The sequence below is a fragment of the Emydura macquarii genome, unplaced genomic scaffold, assembly GCF_026122565.2.
Source record: "Emydura macquarii macquarii isolate MOO-44397 ecotype Brisbane River unplaced genomic scaffold, CSIRO-AGI_Emac_v2 contig_561, whole genome shotgun sequence".
In the NCBI taxonomy this organism is placed as follows: domain Eukaryota; kingdom Metazoa; phylum Chordata; order Testudines; family Chelidae; genus Emydura; species Emydura macquarii.
This window is the reverse complement of record NW_027130698.1, coordinates 2,463,259-2,484,506: the sequence shown is the minus strand read 5'-3', so window position 1 is coordinate 2,484,506 and position 21,248 is coordinate 2,463,259. Positions and strand designations below refer to the sequence as shown.

The following is a 21,248-nucleotide window of genomic DNA, read 5'->3' as shown; positions in this document are numbered from 1 at the left end:
GGGCAAGTGTGTGACTCTAGCAGTTGTAGCTGTAAGACAAACTGAGACAGTCCTTGGAGTGAGTGCGCGGATGTGAGATAGTAGAGAGCTCTGTAAGAGAGAGTGACTGAGAAGCAGAGGGAGAAAATCTTTAACACTGTGTTTGTGACTACCGTCTGCATCGGCTGGAGGTGGTAAAGAAAGAGGAGACGGGAAGGGGAGAAGCGTCTTCCTGCGCCGGGGGCTAGGCAGCGGGGCGGACCCAGGCGCAATACTGACGGAAGCGAGGAGACCCCCCAGTTTAGGGTCCCGCTGTGTCTCACGCTTCAGCAAAACTTTTGTGTGTCGTGCCACTAGGGCAGTACGGCGCGGCGAGAGCGTCTCCCGCGCGCGCGTGTGGTTGTGACAGACACGCGAAGAGGGAGTGGGGGAGACACAGACTGCGCGGGGAGGGGCCAGCAAATCCCTGGGGATCGTCGGCACTAATCCCCCTCCACGCCCCCTGGCCCCTCCCTGACCCTTCAGCTCCTCGGAAGCTACCCGGCGAACGTCTGGGCACTGCACAGCCGGCAGCTGAGGGAGCGGAGCCTGTTCGGTGCCCGGCAGCAGCGGCGGCCGCTCTGGGAGCCCCAAGAAGGCGAGACCCGCGCCCTCGGAGGCGCCATGGGCTGCCCTGGCCGGCTGCGGTTCCCCTGCTGGGTGCTGGTGTGTGGGGTTCTGGCCGCCTCTGGGGCCACCCCGAGGCGGAGACCCTCGTTCCGCGGCCACGTGCCGGAGAACTGGCCGGCGGGCACGCGGGTGAGCGGGCTGAGCATCCCCCTGACCCGGCTGGGGCCGGAGCCCTGGTGCGCCAAGGTGCAGGGGCGCCGCTGGCACCTGCAGCTGCTGGGCGAGGACCACGCGCACTTCCACGTGTCGCTGCACGCGCGCTCGGGCCGGGTGTGGCTGCGCACCAGCCGCCCGCTGGACCGCGAGGCGCGGGCGCTCTACGCCTTCCGCCTAGGCTTGTGCTGCAAGCACTGCCCGCCGCGCGGCGCCCCGCCCGCCGAGCTGGCCACCCTCAGCGTGCTGGTGCTGGACGCCAACGACAACGCACCGCGCTTGGCCGGCCCCGGCCCGCCCGGCGGCGTCACCCGGCTCCGCGTGGAGGAGACGCTGGCGCTCAGGTCCCAGGTGTGGCAGATGCGCGCCGAGGACCCGGACGCGGGCCCCAACGCCGAGCTGCGCTACTTCGCCCGGCCGGGCAGCGCGCACTTCTTCGTGGTGCCGCGCAGCGGCCGCGTGCTGCTGGTGCAGTCCCTGCTCCACGTGCGGGCGCCCATCCCGCTGCGCCTCTTCGCTCGGGACCGCGGGCAGCCGCCCCTGCTCAGCGCCCCTCTGGACATCGAGGTGCTGCCGCAGGTGAAGCAGCTGCCGCCGCCTCAGCGCAGCCGCCGGACCCTGCCGCAGCCCGACTCCCCGCTGGCGCTGTCCCTGCCCCTGCCCGAGGATGCTCGGCCTGGGACCCTGGTGACCACGCTGGTCCCGGCCAGGTTCGCCTCAGCCTGGTTCGAGCTGGTGTCTCCTCCGGCCGAGGAGTCCCCGCTGCGTGTGGACCGGGAGAGCGGGGACGTGACTCTCGCCAGGACCCTGGACAGGGAAGAGTCTGCCCGCTGGGAGTTCATACTCCGCGTCCAGGAGAGGCAAGGTACCGTCGGGGGCAGGGCTAGCTGCCCCACGGGGCGCTGGAGAGTTGCAGGCGCAGACATGTGCGCACGCAGTGCACATGAGCGCGCACTGAGTGTGCAGACACATACCTACATGGATGTGCACAGGCTAGCACAGACCATGTACACGCACGTTCATGCCTACACAGACACTTAAATGTGTGCACACGAGCATGCGCTCTCTTGCAAACATTTACGCATACACCGGCACCTGTACATACCAAAGTGCATACATATTACCTTACACAGATAAAAAGTGTATATACATAAGTGGAATGGAAAAGTAAATGTGCATGATTTCAAGTCCATATACATACTTTCATATGTGCACTTATACACAGATGCAAACATCAAGGCTGTTACAAATATACAGCTGTCTGTCTGTCAAGGTAACAAAAAAGTTGTTGGTATAACAATTTCCTTTTTATATAGCTTTTATGAACTTTTTATATAGCTTTTATGAGGGTGGAAATTTTCTATGTCACAAATTTAAATACGTACCCTGACTCAGTTTTAGCAAGGAAAATTTGAGATCTGATTGCCTTTTGTTTTTAAGAAATAGCGTGTTCCAAAATAATGATGATGACTCTGAAGATGTAAAAAATTGTAAGGATACCATTTTGGCTGAATATTTAAAAACAATTAGAAATGTTCAGAAAGGTCAATAATATCCATATTCAGCATGCTAAATTTATAGTTGATCACAAAAATTATATTATGGAATTAAGTGATGTAGTTTGTGTCTGCAATTTAAGCAAAGTATTTTGGGTGTACTGAGTTATTTTTACACTAAAGTAAAATTCTCTCCTGGCCCTGATTCTGCATATGCTTAACTTTAAACAGGTGAGTAGTCCTATTGAAGTAAATTAGATTTGGCATGTGGTATGCTTCAATTTAAGCATGTGCATGTTTGCAAGATTGATAACATGGTTGATATATTATATGGCTGAATTTTTATCTGAGGATTCTAATGATTCATGGATCCTCATGCAGTTTATACTATCACCAGAAACCCACAAAAGAAAGTCTTATTCAAGTGAATATCACTTATTACAGCATGTGTAATATTTTATTCTATTTTAGTCACCTTTTTTGACTGATTTCATCTATGATTTTTTAAATTCTTATTTCAAATTTGAAGTCATAAACAACACTATTCTTTCTTTACTTGGTTTCTGATTTGGAGCTGTGAAAGTGTAACTTCATTTAAGCAGATTTCTAATTCAGAATATAGTGCCTACTCCTGGACATTAGAAAGTGGGCTTTTACATTTTTCATCTTTTTTCCACACTGTGTTGTAGGTTTGACATAAATATTTTAATCTTAGCTTGATACAGTAGCTGGACATTTGGGAAACAACTTTCAGGTGAATTGAGTTGTTTGATTTCTGTGGAAAGCTCTAGGGTGGCCTTTTTTCTTTATTGCTAAGGAATGGTCTACATTACAGAATTTTATTGACAAAAGTTAGCTTTTATTGACAAAACAGTGGAGGTGTATACACTGAAATGCTCCTCCCACTGATGTAGATCCCTTGCTATGCCGACATAATAAAACCACCTCAATGAGAAGGATAGGGCTTATGTTGGTGTAGTTAGGGTGAGATAGGGTCAGTATAGATACTGCATTCCGTATATCTGCTGTTGGCTGTCATTCTTTTCAAGAAAGCCGGGCAGCTAGAGCCCTGCTGCCCCCCACTCTCCTGGAGAGCTGAGTGGCTGGATCCCGCTCATGGCTGGAGCAGCGTGAAAAATAGGGTGACCAGATAGCAAGTGTGAAAAATTAGGATGAAGTGGAGGGTAATAGTTACCTATATAATAAAAGCTCTGAATATTGTCCCTGTAAAATCGGGACATCTTGTCATGCTATCGAGAAGCCCAGGCAGCTGGACCCTGCTCCCGGCATGGAATGGTGAGTATGAGGGAGCGCAACCTGCCAGGAGACTGTGGGGCAGCCGGGCTGCCAGCGAAGTTGAGGGGTCGGACTGCCAGCGGAGCTAAGGGGCGAGGCTGCCAGCTCTCCACGCTGCCCCTCATAGCTCGGTGGAAGTGCTCCTGGTGAGGATGGACACCACCAACCCAAGGAGGGTAGTGTGGACATCAGCCACCACAGTAATTAGGTCAACTTATCTTGTAGTGTAGACAAGGCCAAAGTGAATTTAATGCTAGTGAAAATTACCAGGTGGTCCATAGTGACTTCCTCTGGCCACAGAACAGGTATAGCAAAGATGGGAGTAGTTAGAAACACTTCCCATACTTCCCCTTCCCTTATTTTTTCTAAGTCCTGACCTGAGGGACCACTTATAGGAGTGAGAAACTAGTTTATTTTCTATTTCTGTTAATTCCTTGCTGAGAGTGTCAATATGGGTTCTAATTAATATTAGTAGTTTTGATTATGTGGGAGCTTGTCCCCTGGCAACTGGACTGAGATCACAAACTCATTTCATGTAGGTCACTGAACTTAGGTCTCTCTCTTTTTCTCCATTGGATTCTGCTGAGCCTGTTATTGTGGGTGCTGGCCGTATTGTTATGATTTTTGGGCAGTGTGCTGGGCTGAGTTTGAACCACTAATCTAGAGGTGAAAGATTAAATTCCAAAGCAGAAGCTTTCCCTGTGTACTGTCCTCAGTACCCAATCCTGTACATGGCTATAGGCCAGGTAGGCTCTTATTAACCAGAGACAGTGACAGAAACTATTGGGTCAATCAGAGTGAATTTCTGGGATTTTCACCCACTCTATCATGTAGCCCAAATCTCATCCCTTTGTTGTTGTCACAGTTCTTTCTATCAGTATCAAAGAGATGCTGTTAGAGAAGTGGTAGCTAACTTGCCCCTGGTGACTAAAAGCCTCACCTCTGTGATATCTGTGTTATCTGGTCTGAGTAGAGAGGATTCTGAAATTGCTCTTGAATAAAAGTCTCTTGCATGACAGAATGACATACTATATTCTAGGCAATTTTCATTAGCCCAGTTGAAATGTCTAACCAAACATCTTGTCCAGCTTACGTTTTTCAATCTATGCTGTACTTTCAACAGTTAGCCTGATGTGTTTTTCAGTTGCATCACTGAACTGATAATAGGTTTCAAGGAACTAGAGTCTGACTGAAAAAGACCTGAGCTGACAGTAATTAATGGTGTTCTGTGCAGATAGTGTTGCTTTGGTGCTACTGATTTCAAGTTTCTCTGCTGTTAAGCTGCAGCCTAAGTTTAAAAGTAGAGCTTTTAAACAGTAGTTTCTTTTAGTCAGACAATGATTAATACTGAACTGACATTTTCAAGACTGGTAAACTGGACAAATAATTCAATTATTATTTCATGGCACCAAAAAAATGTGCTAGATGCTTCACAGAAGATATGTCACATTCCTCCCTCGAATTGCTTATATTTCAAACTTCAGAGGTGACAGGCGGGAAAGGGAGGCAAACAGGAGGGGAGAGGATGGGACAAGGGAAGAGATTATGTAGGTAATCAATTGAAACCATGCATATCGGGATAGTTTTGTGTTTTAATGAATTTTAAATAAGGAAGATAAGGATTACTATAGATAAAGAATATTGATTCCCTTTCCATAGGTTTGGCAGAAATGAATTTTCAGGATTAAAATATGTAGAGAGGTATGTGTTTTACTGAGAATGCAAATACCAATTTGCATTATTTCTCCAATTTATTTGTTTTGCTCTCAGCTTTCATATTGTGTTATCTAAATCATTGCACATGTCAAAAATACCCTGGTATTGAAAGCTTTTTGGTACTAGAGTTCTTACAGTTTCAGATGTTGATCAATGCTCAGGTGGTATACAGTTGCATTAATTCCTTTAGTTTACTTTTCATTTTCTGCCTCCTAATTGCTGTTGCTTGCAGGCTAAGATTTTAAAACTAACCAATAATTAATTCTGGCATTAGTCTCCTCCACACCCAAGAAACAATGTCAATGATAAGGCTCTTAGATGCTTTAGAATCTAAATTCTGTTCTCTTCATGTTTGTTCTGTCTCTTTTTTTACAATTCATTTCTAATCTACAGTTTATTATCTAAATTAGCAAACAATGATAAAACACAGTAAGATCAGATTGTTCCCAAGTATATGGATAATTATATGTACAGAATACATTGCAATAATGTAAAGGGTCTAACTAAAAACAGACAAAATCAAGGAGATTCTGCTTTGTGGCTGATGCTATAGTGTTTAGGTAATCCACTAAGTATGGTATGGTAAAGCATACTCAGTATTTATATATAAGGAGACTGAGCAGGGATGTAAGAATATTGATGTGCATTATAGATCCATTGATAACTTTCAAAATCCTATTGAAATGTAATTGATTTGATTTTTACATATTAATATACGTTACCATTAAAAAGTAGTATAAGAAATAATTTTAAATGTTAAATGGAGTCACTGCACATAGTTCTACATTTCCAATTTAAATTATTTTCCAAAACCTACTAGTTCACATTTTAAAAATGTTTTATTTATTTATTTATTGATTGATCTGGCTATAAATAACCATTCAGTATACATGAAACAGGAAAAGTGAAATAAAATGTGAATGTCCTTCAGATATCACTTTTGCCACATAAAGAAAAGCATAGCCTCAGCCTACAGCTTTCCATTTCTTCTTGAGATTATCAAATACCCTCATTGTCTTTAAGACAGTCAAAGTATAAAATAAATAAAATAAGATTGTCCTTGATAACTACTATGCATCATTTCCTTGACAATCACCAGATCTTCTAAAAGTCTGTTGTGCAGAAAGTATCCAGAATTGTTTTAGTTGTTGCCTCATGTTTTATTCATAGGCATCACTTGGCAGGATAAACATATGCTGCCAGTCATGCACAAAACTTCTCAAAATTGCACAGTCCGAAGTCTTGGACTATTTACAAGTCTAATAGTAATGTGGACTCTATTTTCATCTTTGTCCATCTGATTACTTAATTTTATTTAATAAATTGCAAGGGGCAAATCCTAATGCCTTACTTATTTCTTAGTTTTCATGGGAGTTCTCTATGAGGAAGGACTTCAGTGTATAGCTCCACAGTTGGAAATATTCTTTCCATTGTGCCTCACCACTTGCTTTCCCATACCACACAGCACTGTCCCAAATGTGCCAAACTTTATCCAAAAAATGCAATTTAGCTTCCTGAAGTGTATCTAGTTTATCTTTTCTGCAGACCAGTCTATTTTAGCTAAGCTGGGCTGTCAAGCTACAGCACCCATGATAGCACTAATTGGTGAAAAGCTGGCACATAAGAGAAGTAAACTGCTGGTATGAGACACAACTGCTTCTAAATTGGATGACTTCTCATGGCAGTTTGGTAGCTCATAAACTTAGATTTAATATAGTTTGCATCTTCTTTTCTACTCCACTTTTGTTTCTCCAATGTGTCTAGAAGTAAGTAAGAACATCCAATTAAATATAGTTTAAAATACATTTATCATTGATCATGGAAACAATTTTCTTTAGAATAATGGATTGAAGTATTATTTCCATTGTTATACTACTATCCCAGTTTTTGAATGTATGCAACTTAATTAGTGTAGCCAGTTCTTTCTGGGAGTTCAGAAGTGCACTTGTGCATTTAAATCATGTATTTGGGAACCTAAATACCAGGTTTTCTTTTGTTTATTAATTTTCACAAACTAATTAAATATTCTTAATAAACATAAGGAAAAAAGTGAAAAATACAATAGAAGAAAATAATTAAATATGTATCTGAATTCTAAAACATTCTTCCTACAGCTCGTGTATTAGAAGACATACATCATAAACATCTTTGTGATAAAGAATGAAAGTAGTACTTTCTCCTGTAAGTTATTTCACACAACATGTATATGGATTGATTTTTAAAGTCCTACCTAACTTTTTGTGCCTGCAGTTTTCTCTCATGTTAATTGTGGATGCAGCCTTGTGGGCACAATTATTTGTGTATGCAAATGGGGGCATATAGATGTCCATCTACTTTATCGCACTCACAGATCAGGTAGATTATCCCCATTTACTTCCACAAAACCCCTAAGTTTGAATTCCATGGATTAGGCTCTTTGGATTTAGATGGGGTTGATTTGAATGAAGGGGTGGAGGACAGTCTGTTTCCCATGTTATCTGCAGGCATCTAGTGGAAATCTATAGGTATTAATGCCTGTGCTGCTCCTTCTCCATAAAGAGGGAGTAAGGTGCAGACGTGGCAGGCCATGGGACTGGGCTCAATTGAAGCACCACTCCTTAGGTAAACTTCCCGCTGAGGAGCACGGCAGTCAAGTAGCACACATGGCTGCCCTTCCTCTCTTTTCAGCAGCCTAAATTCCCATTAATCTCTTTTAAGGTGAAACTTCAGCCATTTGGTGACTCTTCCTATTAAAGGAGAACAATGAGCAACCCTTGATTACCCCAAGACTTTAAAATATCCGCGGGACAATATTGGGGAAATCCAGAGATGCCCATGTTGGTGTGGAGAATATGCGTGAGTTCTACTATGCTGGCAAAGGGGTAGAATTTGCAGAGCCCACACAGTATGGTGATGCTGTCGTCTTGCACAGCTTAGCTCCACAAAGGCTTCCTTGGTGTGGTCATGAAAGAAAGGTTTGAGGATAGGTGAAAATGGGGCCTTGGGCATGTCAACTATGGTAGCAGGGTTGAGGATAGGCAAGAGATGGTGGGTCAAACAGCTACTGTTCTTCATTTGCTTAGCCTCTCCCAAATGCATAATACCTGGCTCCTTCCAGCTCAGTCAAACAATAAGTGGCTTTTCGTAGATGCCCTTTGCTACATATAGTTTGATCTTTAAATATGTCTCCTGCTTTTGTATATAACAGCCTCATCTGACCCAAATCTTCGCAGAGTTATAGATTTCTTCATTTTGTGCAAGACAGCCCTGTTGTGAAAGTGTTCAGAGTAAGGAGGGACCAACTGGTGTATTTCCTGTTTCTCTCCAGTCCTGTGTTAACCCATTTCGTGCCCATCTGTATGTAAAGTTTTATATGCTCCATCTATGTTTCTGTGTAAATTAAGCTTTGTATACTTGGACACATAGGTGCCAATGTTTTAAACTTGGGGTTTAGTTTTAACTCTTTAGTATTTTATATATCTTTCAGCCACACACCGAATACATAGATTCTTTTTCTTGCTCCTTAATTGTATTAACATTTGACCAATATATTTCATGGCTTTCCAATGTCTGTATACATTTAATACCCATATCTGTATTGTTCAGTGGTAATGTCACTGTTTTTGATTAACACTATTATAAATATTTATCCATTGGAGGAATTTAGAAGATCGTAAACTGCTATGCACATTAATATTTTAGCACAGTTTTAACATTTAATATAAGAAGGAGTCAGATTCCATTAATGTTTGGGTGGAAGGCTTGAAAGATCCTGTCTCGGTAATCCTATGTCATCTGAAGATTCTATGACCTTACTTCATCCCTGGGCATTAGCTGTGTAATCTCCTCTCGTTCACTTTTTTTCTTATCAGAGGATTTACTTAGGGTGATGTTTGGCAGGCCCTCCAAGTAGTTAACATCACTCTGTTATATTTGATGTGTATTTGTATTATTTAAACCAATATAATGTGGCAAGATCACCAGTTTTATAGTATTTGCCTATTTTAAGCACTGAAGGTTGTAATTAAAGAAATCTAAGGATCATCTGTTTTAATTTTATCCAAGGCCTTAGTCACTTACTAGCTGTATTGATTCTATGAGAATCATCCCTAAGAATTAAGATCAGTAGCTTTTGGTTGATGTTTTGTCTTTTAAAATGTTTATTATCCTTACTAGGGTCACTTTGCCAGTTGTCTTAAAAGAAAATGAACCTAGGTTAAAATTGGATTTATGATATATTACCCTGCTATGAAAACGTAATTATTTTATGATCATTTTTATGCTATTATGTTTAAAGAAAAATGTACCTTTACTGTATGCATGTCTTAACTGTAAGAGTTATTTATAATTCTGGAATTTGTAAACAGCATGGAAAGGAATGTAATACGGGAAACTTTTAAAACACCATCTTAATGTTTATATAGAAAGGAGATTTAGATGCTACATGTTTTCTGTTGCAAGCAGTCTGATTAAAAATATCTTTGTGAAACTACTGGGACTTGAGCACCAACGCTGTTTAGATCTACTGGCTGTTCTTTATCTCAAACACTTAATTTCTTCAAAGAAGTCATCATTTTTAAAGATCTAACTGAATTTCAGCACAAATCTGTTAATCTGGTAGAAGTAGTAAATTGTAGAACATATGGGTAGAATCTTTCTTTATTAAAGCTTGTTATAACATTTCAAATTAGAGATCAGTTCTGACTGATCAACTATGTTGCACTTCAGTTGATTATTAAATAGTTTGAATTCAGTTCATCCTGATTTCATTTTCTTACAAGTTAACTTAGCCTCTCACAATCGTAAATCTGTCATCTAAAAGTAAGTGGAACCCCTTCAAACACTTTAATGCATTTGAGGCATTCTAGATTTCATAATGAAATAAAAGTAATTGTTGAAACTTTTTCTCACAGTAAATCAACATTTTGACTTGATACCACACTCCATTACTTAATTCAGTAATTGTTACTCCAAGACAAGTCTTTTAAGGTAGTATTTATGAGTTTTATTCATTTGCTAGTTTCTTTTTTCAGTGGATAATATATTTAAGCGTCAACCCAATCTAATTTTTATTTTGTTCTTGTTTAAAAAACCCCAAAATAGAAAAAACAAAAAACCAACCATCACAATGATTTTTTTTTTTTAAAGAACCAGTCCACAAAGATTTATGCACATGCTTAATTTTAAGCACATGAATAGTTCAGTGGACTTCAGGAGTTGCACAGGGCAGAACTGAGTTCAGCAAGCTGCTGAGTAATTTTAATGGAGTAATTTCCAAGCAAGGCTAAGTGTGTTTCTAGCTTGATATCCCTTAAGATCACTGTATACAATTCCTGGCATACGGGACGTCTTGCGGTCATGTAGTAATTTCCACTTTTACACCAACATACTTTAAAGCAGTGATACTAAGACTGAGGCTCAGAAGCTGCAAATGGCTCTTTAATGTGTGTCCTGTGGCTCTTTGCAGCACATGATATTAAAATACTGTGTTATTTATTTATTAACCAATCTAGGTTATTAACCAATCAGGATGCTTTTGCTGTGATAATAATATATATATTTATATAGTAAATGAAACAATTTAATTTACACTGCTGTGTCCCTTTTGGGTAATGTTGATTGCTAATTTGACTCCTGCACCACTGAGGTCTGAGTATCACTGGTTTAAAGGTAGTACAGGCCAGCTGAACCTGTCTTTTTGGTTTAATAGCTACGGAATGAAGGGTTTCCATATGTCCTGTAGATAGGAAGTTTTTTTATAATAATCCAACCAAATTCCACTATTTTTAGTTTATTTTTTTCAGTCGGATCTTTCTGTCTTTCATGAATTTTAATAGCAAATGGATCTGACTCTTCAGTAGGTTCTTACACTGTAGCAAAGTCAGACTTTCGTAGGCTGCACTAGCAGCTGCAAAAACTGTTCTGTCTTTATAATGACCCCTAGATAGACTCTGCACCATTCATATGGTGACTGACCTGAAAATCCTGATAATGAGGTAGTTTAGTAACTTTTTCTGCTGCTTGATCAACTATGAGATATGTTGGGCCTATTCCTAAAGTTATTCTTATTTATGCAAAGGCTCCCTTTTGTATCATATCTTTTGACTTTTAGACTTTCTTCTTTAACCACAAGACCAATCACTCCCCATTTATATAAAATCTAAGGGCCAGACTCTGTCTCACTCAACTCTTTTTTTATGCTGTCCCATGACACAAAGGGAGCAGAGATTGAGTGTCTTTATTTAGGTTGGATTCCTCCAAAGTCCCTAGCAGGTATAGAGCCAGCATAGCATTATGAGCTAGATGAAAACTTAAGGGTTGAGTTAAAACCTCATTCAAATAGATAAGCGAATGAGCCCTTCATTTAAGATAGTTGTAAGAGACAGTTAAAGGGCCATAGCTAAAACAAAGCCTAATAGTTTGGCCAGAAACTAGTATCATAAGGACGGAGGGTTCCATTGAATATGGTGATCAGGGATGTGTGTTTGTATGTGTATGTGAAATTGAGAAAAGAACAAGAACTGAGAGGGAGAGGCAAAAAGCAAGAGAGCCAAGCAGGAGACTGCAAACGCAGCATGATGCTAGAAAAAGCTAGAGAAAGAGCTTTTGGGTCTGGTGTTGACTAAAGAGGCTTGGGCACTTTTGTTCTTGGTTCCTCCTGCGTTCGGAGAAGCAGGACTTTGTTCATTCCTTATAAGTAAACAAAAAGGAACAGAAGAAAATACCGGACTCCATCAGTTTCTGCTTTCAACTGTAATATCCTGAGGTCCCAAAATCTGACTATTTGCTCAAGTCGAAAAGGGGGAACAATAGCTTTCTCTTATGCCACCGTTTTTGCGAGCTTTCTAGAGAGGGCGTAGGGCTGTTGGCCTGTCTTCTCATACCAGGAAGGATTAACACCATACCCAAAGTCATTTCAAGCCCTTCCTTATAGGCACACTTTTTTCTTCAGTCACAATAAAACAGTTCAATGTAAGTTCCACATATAACACAGTCTCTTCCCTGACCCAGGGCCTTCTTCAGGGATCTAAAGGCCTTTCCCCTTGTATCTTTCGCCCTTGTTCCAGGGCCTGCCCTAGGAGCCAACCTCCCTCCTGCTGCTCACCTCCCCACTGAGTAATTTGCTGACTTTTATAATCATTTGATCCCTTCCCAGCTGGGCCTGATAATCCAACTGCTGGGTTTCTCCTGACCTCCTATTCCTTAAAGGGGCAGAACACCCTGTTACAGAGGGCATATCAGAGCATATAAGAGTGTGCCAAACTCTGGCTGTCTTCAGCTGGCATGCTGTCCATTGGCATTACCAACTGATATAGTTTAGAGTACTCAATAGATTGCCCTAAAATCGCCCAGGACTGGTGCAAAACTGAACTCAGAATCAGGGAACCATTAATGACAGTTGTGTCCCTCCCTCCATACTTCTGTGTGCATGCTGAAAAAAATTGTGAGGACATATTTGTGGATGCAAAATTTGGCATGGTTTTGAAGCCATCTGATAACTTGGACTCCAGAGGGGCTTATATTGGTATCTTGTGAAAGGCCATCATTAATTGCCCAAACCATCCAGTCCTCCTTGCAACTCAATTTCAAGAAATATCAAATTCAGTAAATAAGATGTGATCAAAGTTTTGACATGGGAGGAAAAGAGCTAATGTTGATATAGAAAATATACATTGGAGCAAAGAAAGACAAGATTCTACCACAGATTATTGTAGATACATCATGAAGATAATGTGCGGTGACTCTTGTAGAGGAGTCCCATCTGTGGTTAATTCATGAAGTCGCAGTATGTATATCTTAGGAGGATGTAAATATTATGTTGTCAGTGGAGTAATGGTAGCTTGCTAATAGGCATAAAAACTGATGATGAAATCCCACTGTGAATCTTTATAACAGCAAGAAGTAAAGTCCAAGTTTGGAGACTTATTCAACCCTTCTGTATAAGAATTTCATCTACATCTTCCTCTCTCTTACTCCAATTGAATTGGAGTAAAAGTAACTACATGTTTAAAACATCATTCAAATTATATTTTATTTCACATAAGAATGGTTTAAATAGATGAGATGACATTGAAAATTCCTCTAATAAGCTTTAAATCAATTCTTCATATTTCAATTAGAAAAGGTGGTTACAAAGAAGATTAATTTGCTGTTTTTTTAAAATGAGACAAAGCAGGATTGCAATAAATATTTAATTGTTTTGGTTTGTTGAAAATGTGGAAGCCAATAGAACACTTGTTTTGGCTGACTTAATCCTTTTCACAGGTATATAATATGTTAATATTATTTGAATTATATTGAGAATCAGTAAAATATAATATGAAGGTTTAAGGGTAAACTCTATTCTCTGATCTATCACTTTAAGATTTGTCTGTTCTCCCCGCACATATAAGACCTTCTGCTGAAGTCAGTAGGTGTTGTGTGAACATTGGGCAAACTGAATAGGTTTGAAACAGTCCAATATGTGGTTCAGAGAGGAAAATTCAAGCTCTGCAAATTTAATTTTTGTATCCAGTTTTGCAAGGATATATACTGAAAAGTATCTGAATGTATTTGATTAATTATAGAAATGATTAAGTAGATTCTGCAAAAGAGTTCTCCAGGATAAATTTTCATCTCAGACTTCTAATTTTGCAACTGCTAAATAGCATAGGTATATGTACATAAATGAAAATCCACATTTACACAGATAAATTGTGTAGACTTGCAAATACCTGATTTGTGCATTCAAATGCAGGTTTTGTATGTGCAAATGGAAATTTATGCATTGCATATTTAGAGACAAGTTTTGAGACCAGCTGAAAACCTGGCTCTCCATGTCCCCTAAAGATATCTGTGCTATACAGGTGGAGAAAGAATTGAAAAGTACCATTCTGGGCTAATATGTAGAAAAACAAATGCAAGTTTAATCACTGAATTCCTGATGTTTATTCATAATGACATAGATTAAATATATTATACATAACATACCTATTTTATTATTTGTCCCCGTGGGAGCATTAATGCCTACTGAAACACCCACTGGAATATGGCTGTCTTCCAGGGCACTGTAATCATGTTTGACAGCTGCTTCAGTGACATGTGCCAAAACAAATTGTAGTTATTTTTTCTTCCTTTCTCCAATAAACAACTTATCCCAAGAATGACTCACCTTAATGAGAAATAGTGTGAAAACCTTTTGCTATCACTTTTGTAATTCTTGGTTGAAGGGTACCATCAATCTGGTGATTATTCATATGTCAGAAGTGAGGAAGGATGGTGCAGTTGCTAGGATGCTAGCCTGGGACACAGGAGACCTAGATTCAATTCTCTACAACACGTTTCCTGTTTGTCCTTGGGCACTTCCCTTAAGACTCTGTGCTTCAGCTTCCCATCTGTAACAGGAGGCTAATAGTACTGCCCTACCTCACAGAAGCACTCAGCCACAATGACAATGGGCATCATATAAAATATCTAAAATAACTCTTTGAAATATGTTTAGTTATATTTGACCCTTCTGCCAAGTGCATGATTGACAAAATTAGAACCTAAGGCCTCTACTTCTTCCAGTAAGAGAGAAGAAGAGAGAACTAAAGTTAAATCATACTACCTGATGACATGATATTCCTCGGTAACATACCACTGTCATAGCAATGAGCATAGTATAGCTGTCTACTTAGCTTTCTATATATAAGAAAAAACAACGAGAGTTCTGTGGCACTTTAATATTTAATATTTAAAATTTGTTAGTCTTTAAAGTGTCACAGAACTCTCGTTGTTTTTGCTGTATACAGACTAACACGGCTACCCCTTTGGAACTATATATAAGAAGTTTAATGAAAGATTCCAAGTAATATGCTAGTGTGCACATGCTAATGTGCCTAAACACCTGTTCTTGACTGAGCAGTTGTATTCTAGGCAAGGCTGGTTGTTATAAAGGTTGCTCAACACTTCCCATTATTATAAGACCTTGTTTTCAGTTGCTTTTTTGCCAGATTTTAACCATTTGGGTTGAGATTTTCCATGCTGGGTGTTTGCCTCAGGATGAATTTTAATGGTTTTTTTTTTTAATGTTTGGCGTGTGTGTGTGTAATAAAAGAGAGAGGTTGTTGAGAGTGCCAGTTTTGAGGGTAGTACATTTTTGTCATTTGGATATTGAACTATTTAGAATTGGACAGAGGCTCCCAGTTCATTTCAAGTTGATTAACTAGTCTAAATTCCATTTAACAGTCCCCTGACTCAGTCTCCTCACTTTTATTATTTTATACTTTTATCATCTGACCATAACATGTTCTAGATACCAGTTCTCCCATCCATTGGAACAGCACTATATATATGTTAAAATAAAAAAAAAATCTGACAAAACGAATATCACTGAAGGAATAAAATAAGACTTGTAGCAGTATATTTTTAAAGATGATTTCAGAATAGTTCATTGTAAAAATGCAAATAGCAAATGGTACTTGCTTAGCTGATAAAAGTTAGCCCTCAGCAATGATAACGTACTTTGGCAATTATTCATCACTTACTTAGAGACATGATTTGTTGTTTTAAGGTGCTGCTGTGATCATTAATATACACTTCTTCATTTTATGCTCAGGCCTGGTTGATTTTGATGCCTATCAGTCAGTGTCAGCAGATTGATGCCATACTGAGGTGTGTCTGATAGCATGAATATCTCTCCACTGTCTTTTAATTGATTATTTATAGTAAGATCCATCCTGCCATGATCATTCAGCTTCTATAACGTTTTCTTTACTTTTAGCTTTTGGTTCATTTTAAGTGCTTTAACTTTTACTTTAAAAGCTAGCTGAGGGTAAAGAACAGAGAGACATGACAGACTGACATTGTTTTAGCTACAAGCAAGGTAAGGTGTATTAGAAGAGAATATGGGCTGTCCACATCTCGATCCCATCAAAGTTATCTTTTTAGAAGGCTTATGTTTTATGAATGAGCAAAATACTGTGCTTAAGAATAAAGTCCATCATATATTGCATGAGTTTCCAGAACTGACAGTGGAGAAATGTTTGTGCATGATTGTTCTACTTTTTAGATAGGTATATGTTCAGACTAGGTGCAATTCATCTCAGTTGTATTATTAAAATGGAAATGGAGATTTCTCCTGGCTAGTGTGGGAATTTAGGGCAAATGAGAGCTTTTCCAGAAATATATCTTACTCAGCTTGAAGTCAATAGAAGTTTTGCATGCACAAACATTGTTGTTTTGGCCTTATATAAGAAGAGTTCAGTATTTTTAAACCATTTTGTAGAAAATGAGATTAAGCAGTTATATAAAAAATTAGCAAGAAAATAGAAAAAGAAAGTACAAGGGCTTCTTAGGTCTAAAACTGAACAATTAATGGAACTTTATATTTTCAAAAACTTCTGTGTAATGGGGGCAAGTGTAAGTCTGATCAACTTCAAAAAGTAATATCATCTTTAACACTTCATTTGCTGATAGATTACACTTTTTGATGCAGATTGGAATGTAATAGCAATATTGACCTGAAGTCTTGCCAGGCTTTTAATGCTCTCATAATCTTCTTTTTTCAATAAATTGAAATGACCTAAAAATGCCAAGAGAAACCTAACTTCTCATCCATTATTGTTTAATCATAATAATACAATACCTCTTCCCTCAGTAAAATCAAGGAATGTAGAGTATCTGTCCATAATTGTGGAGACATACTCGCTCAAGTATATATTCTATATTGTCAGATTTTTTTATCAGAATCACTGGCACTGTCAGTTTTATCAATTATATTGATGCAGAGAAGCCTACATTTTTTAATGAATATGAGTATTTTTGTTTTCAAGCCAAATCTTACAGAAGTAGCCATTGGATTTTAGAGAGAGAAGATAAAGTCAGACAACACTAATGAAATCAGAAGTCTGAAAATATGTTGTATTTTACAGATTGACAGCATCTTTTATGACTTGACATGTGAAAGGAAACAGGTTTAGAGGCAAACCCCGGCCTATAGTATCTAAAATCACAACTAAACCTATTTCATCACAGCTGATTTCCAGGTTTGGTTTACACTTAGAATGAGTTAAGTAGTGATTTTTAAAATATTGACCAAAAACTCCACTCTTTTTCCCTTTGCCTAATAATATGTTCAGAAGGGGGGTTTGGATTTACAAATACTGTATCAAATGAAAATCATGATAGTATATATAATTATTTTGAGTTATCTCTATTTTCCCAGAATGCTAGAAATAGCAATGTATGATCAGAGTAGGTCTTTGGAGGCTGGAAATTACTAGCAGGCTTTTTAATATTTAAACATTATTTACATTTCGCATAATGCAATAGACTTTGTGCAGAGTCCATAAAATATCATTTTCATGCATTTTTTCTAGATGGTAATTTCAGATGTGCAACAAATGCATATTATTTCAAGAATTGTATGCAAGATGTATAACACCAGATTGGCTCTAGCCTTAAACTGTCTGTAAGAATAGGAAGGGGGAAAGTGTGAGACGATGGAAGGGGAAAAAGGTGCAAGGAGCCTCATGCAAGGACCAGGGACAGTCACAAACCTAAAGGGAAAGTGAGAGACTTAACCATTATATAAGAGCAGAACCATTATATAAGTGGCTCTGAACTTATTTACCATTGTGGGCCACATATGCAGCTCTCTATGTGTTACGTGAGGTGCATCCACACAATATATATGCTACCCGTACATCTCCCCCCCACCAAAAGGCTTTAGTATTTGTTATCTGACAGCAGTGCGATTCAAATCGATATAGTACCTTTCATTTCAACATTGGCAAATATCTACTAAGAGCATTTTCAGTTAGCAAAATTATGTCAAAACATTAACGGTTAAAATTAATTTGGTCTAAATAAAAGTTCCTGCACTTGGTAGGGCAGCGCTTAAAGTGCACCCCTCAGTGACCTGACTCCATTTTTAATTCTTTTTTCCCCACAGCTGGGACTCTGTGACTCTGCCCACTTGAAGCCTTGCCTTAGCTGGGCTCAAAAAACAGCTGCAGTGTCAGCAGTGTGCATACCGTGTGTCACACAGCAGCTCTGTGCCCTGGCCGCCTCTCACCTAGAGCTCATGTGAGGCGGGGGCAGAGCCCTGCTGGAGGCTGCCCAACTGCAGTCTCTGTGGGGGGTGAGCAGGCACTGACCTTTGGCTAGTGGTCGTGACTATGGAGGGAGTGCAGCTGGGATAAAGGGGGCTGCTTTGAGCCCCGCTCAGTTCAGCAGGCACCAGGAGCGTGCACTCAGCCCCATGTGGGGCTCAACACATGGCCAGCAGGGGACAGGCAGGTGGACACTATCTGCTTCAGGCAGCCTAGGGCTGAGCCAGTACAGGGAGCGTTGTAGCCCGAAGCATTCTCATCCCTCAGCAGGGCAGGGAGCCCTCCAGCAGGGCTCCATGGCAATGCCTCTCCCTCAGCTGGCTGCAGCATTGGTCCTGCTAGGATCCGAGAGTGAGGCAGGTCACATGGCAATCTTTAATTTTTTTTAGTTGGATGTCACATGGGCCACAGCGCTGTGTGCTGATTGGGCCGCAAGCAGCCCACAGGTTGAGAACCACTGCATGGTGTTATCTGGACATGATTTTAAAAAATTACTAGTGATTTTGGGTGCCTCACTTTTCAGGTGCCCAATTTGAGATCCCATAGAGGGACATGACTTATAGAAAGGACTGAGCATCCCCACTCTGGAAATCAGGCTTTAAGATGTTTCAAGTTGGGCACCCAAAATCGCTAATCTTGGCCCTCTGTCCTGATTCATTTATTACTAACTCTTCCTAACTCCCAAGATTAAGTGCCTAGCTGGTTTTGGCACTGTAAGAATAATAAATAATGATTCCCATGCTTTACTCTGAACAATCAAGTTTATTATACTAATTCTGTTTGTATCACAACAAAGTACCACAAATCTCTAGCCTTCAACAGCAGGAATGGAAAGTTAAACTGCTCCTTAAGTATTTCACTTTCTTTTTAACATCTCACAACAAACTTCAGGAAATACACTCCACGGGGCCTGTTCTGCCCTTAGAACTACATAGATGATCTTGGAGATTTGGAATAAGTTATGTGGCTGAGGGGCTGACAGTAGAAGCACTGTTTGATGAGCTATTATGCTGCCACTCTCCAAAAAGCATTTATTTGCAGAGCTCCATGTTTTCTGTTTGTGTAGAAGGCATCATCCCAAAGGGGTGGGTTTTTCCCCAAAGTGGGCAGATTTAGGAAAATGCATAAATCCTTCCTATACTGCCATTGAAACTAGTGGATCTGGAGTCAAATTATTGAGCATAAATTACTTCCGATCTTAACTGAAGTAACTTGCAGTCTCAAGCTTCCCTGGATTGTAGCCAAGAGGGAGCTTTCTGGCTATGTGTCTTGCACATCTAAATGAAAGAGTCAAAGGTAAAGTCTAGCACTCGGGGACATCATGTGAATACATTGTGACACTCCTTGGAGCATTTTGGGTCTGTAAACCAACGGCTGGATTATATTGGTACATGTACAGTATGTATTTTTCATGTGTGATTGGTAATCACTGTTACTGTGAAAGACCTGTGTTATGTTCAGTATGTATGTATGTATGTATATATCCTCGGAAGCTTGCTAAGGAGCCTCAAATGAGGCAAATGTTAGTTACCAATACTTTTACATAGAGACGCAAAGTGTGACATGGGCAATGTATACAGAATGTGTTGGTGAAAAACCGACTTTATTTACCAGAAGTGCAGGGCTGGAAACCTTCATATATGCAGATCGAGGCAGGTGAAAGACTTTGGCAAAAATTCATCTGCCCTTAGAGGGCCAATTCCTGCAGTGCTTTCTTGTAATGCTTCCAGAGAAGTCTTTTTTTGTTTTTTTGTTTGGTTTGGTTTAAAGACCATTTTCTTCAAAAGATGAGAAGCTGACTCTTTGCATGTAATATATTTCCAGAGACCACAAATTCATGCAAGGCAATACATTACATGATCCAACATAGCGTGAATTCAGCGTATATAGGAAAGGATATAAAATCCCTTTGTGTGATGATTAGAGTTTTGAGCCGCAAACCTAGACATGAAACAAGAGTGATTATAGATGTGTCTGATGGGGTTTCTGCACTAGATCAGAGAGGTTAATGGCCTATTCTGGAGACTGTGGCTGAACTACAGTACTGCAACTTCTGCCAGCAATATCAAGTGTAGAGGGAGAGCACTCCAGCTGAAGGGAGTGAAAGGGAGAAAGTAGGCTTCAGTGTAAGCATTTCCCTAACAGAGGGATTTTGGATCTGAGGCAGAGAGAACCTCAAGAGTGAACTGTGCAGCCCTGAACTAGGAGCCCTAGGAGTAGCTAATCTGGGGAGAAAGCTTGGATTGGATTTTGTCATTATATTGTTCATTAGTTAATAAAATTAATCCCCCAGAAAAGGGTGATTTTTGATCTTGCACAGGGCCTGTGGACACTGTTCATGAGCAGGTGGGAAAGTCACATGCCCACAGCATTTATTTTTGAATAATTTAAATGGAGAAGAAAAATATAAATAATGAAGAAAAACTATTTGTGGTCAAATGAAAAAAAATTAGGACAATTATGTCATTTTGGCTAGGAAGTGTTAAAATAATGTTGCTTTTTAAATAAGTGTATTCATTTTTTTATTTAGGTTCCAATGTAATGTTGTTATCAATACACCTCTGTGCAATGATGTTACTCCTTGGTTTTTTTTCTTTAACTGTACGGAATCTGGGGCAAATTAGCTGTTTATTCTGCTCTGTTTTCTGGTGTTGGGTTTTCCCCTTCATGTGATTTTTTTTTTTAAGCTTCTACAGTAGAAATCGGTGAAATGAACAATCTAGGTGTATGTAAACTATTTAGTTATATGTTCTTTCGTTAGACAATTTTTGGGGATGTGGGTGTTACTGTATTAGATGTTTGCAAATCTTCTACTTTAGAAGTCTGTATGCTACCGCTATGTAAGGATTACTTAATATTGAGATAATTTCTACTCTGTCAATAT

General features: G+C 39.9%; 1 protein-coding gene across 1 annotated transcript in view; it reads left to right on the top strand.

The window, feature by feature from the left end:
• The first annotated feature begins 497 nt into the window (after positions 1 to 497).
• LOC137147628 (neural-cadherin-like) overlaps positions 498 to 21,248 on the top strand; it is an 88,496-nt gene continuing 67,745 nt past the window's right edge. The window contains exon 1 of the mRNA XM_067539945.1: positions 498 to 1,666. Coding sequence (XP_067396046.1) covers positions 643 to 1,666 — 1,024 coding nt within the window. The 5' untranslated portion in view covers positions 498 to 642. The remainder of the gene's footprint in view (positions 1,667 to 21,248) is intronic.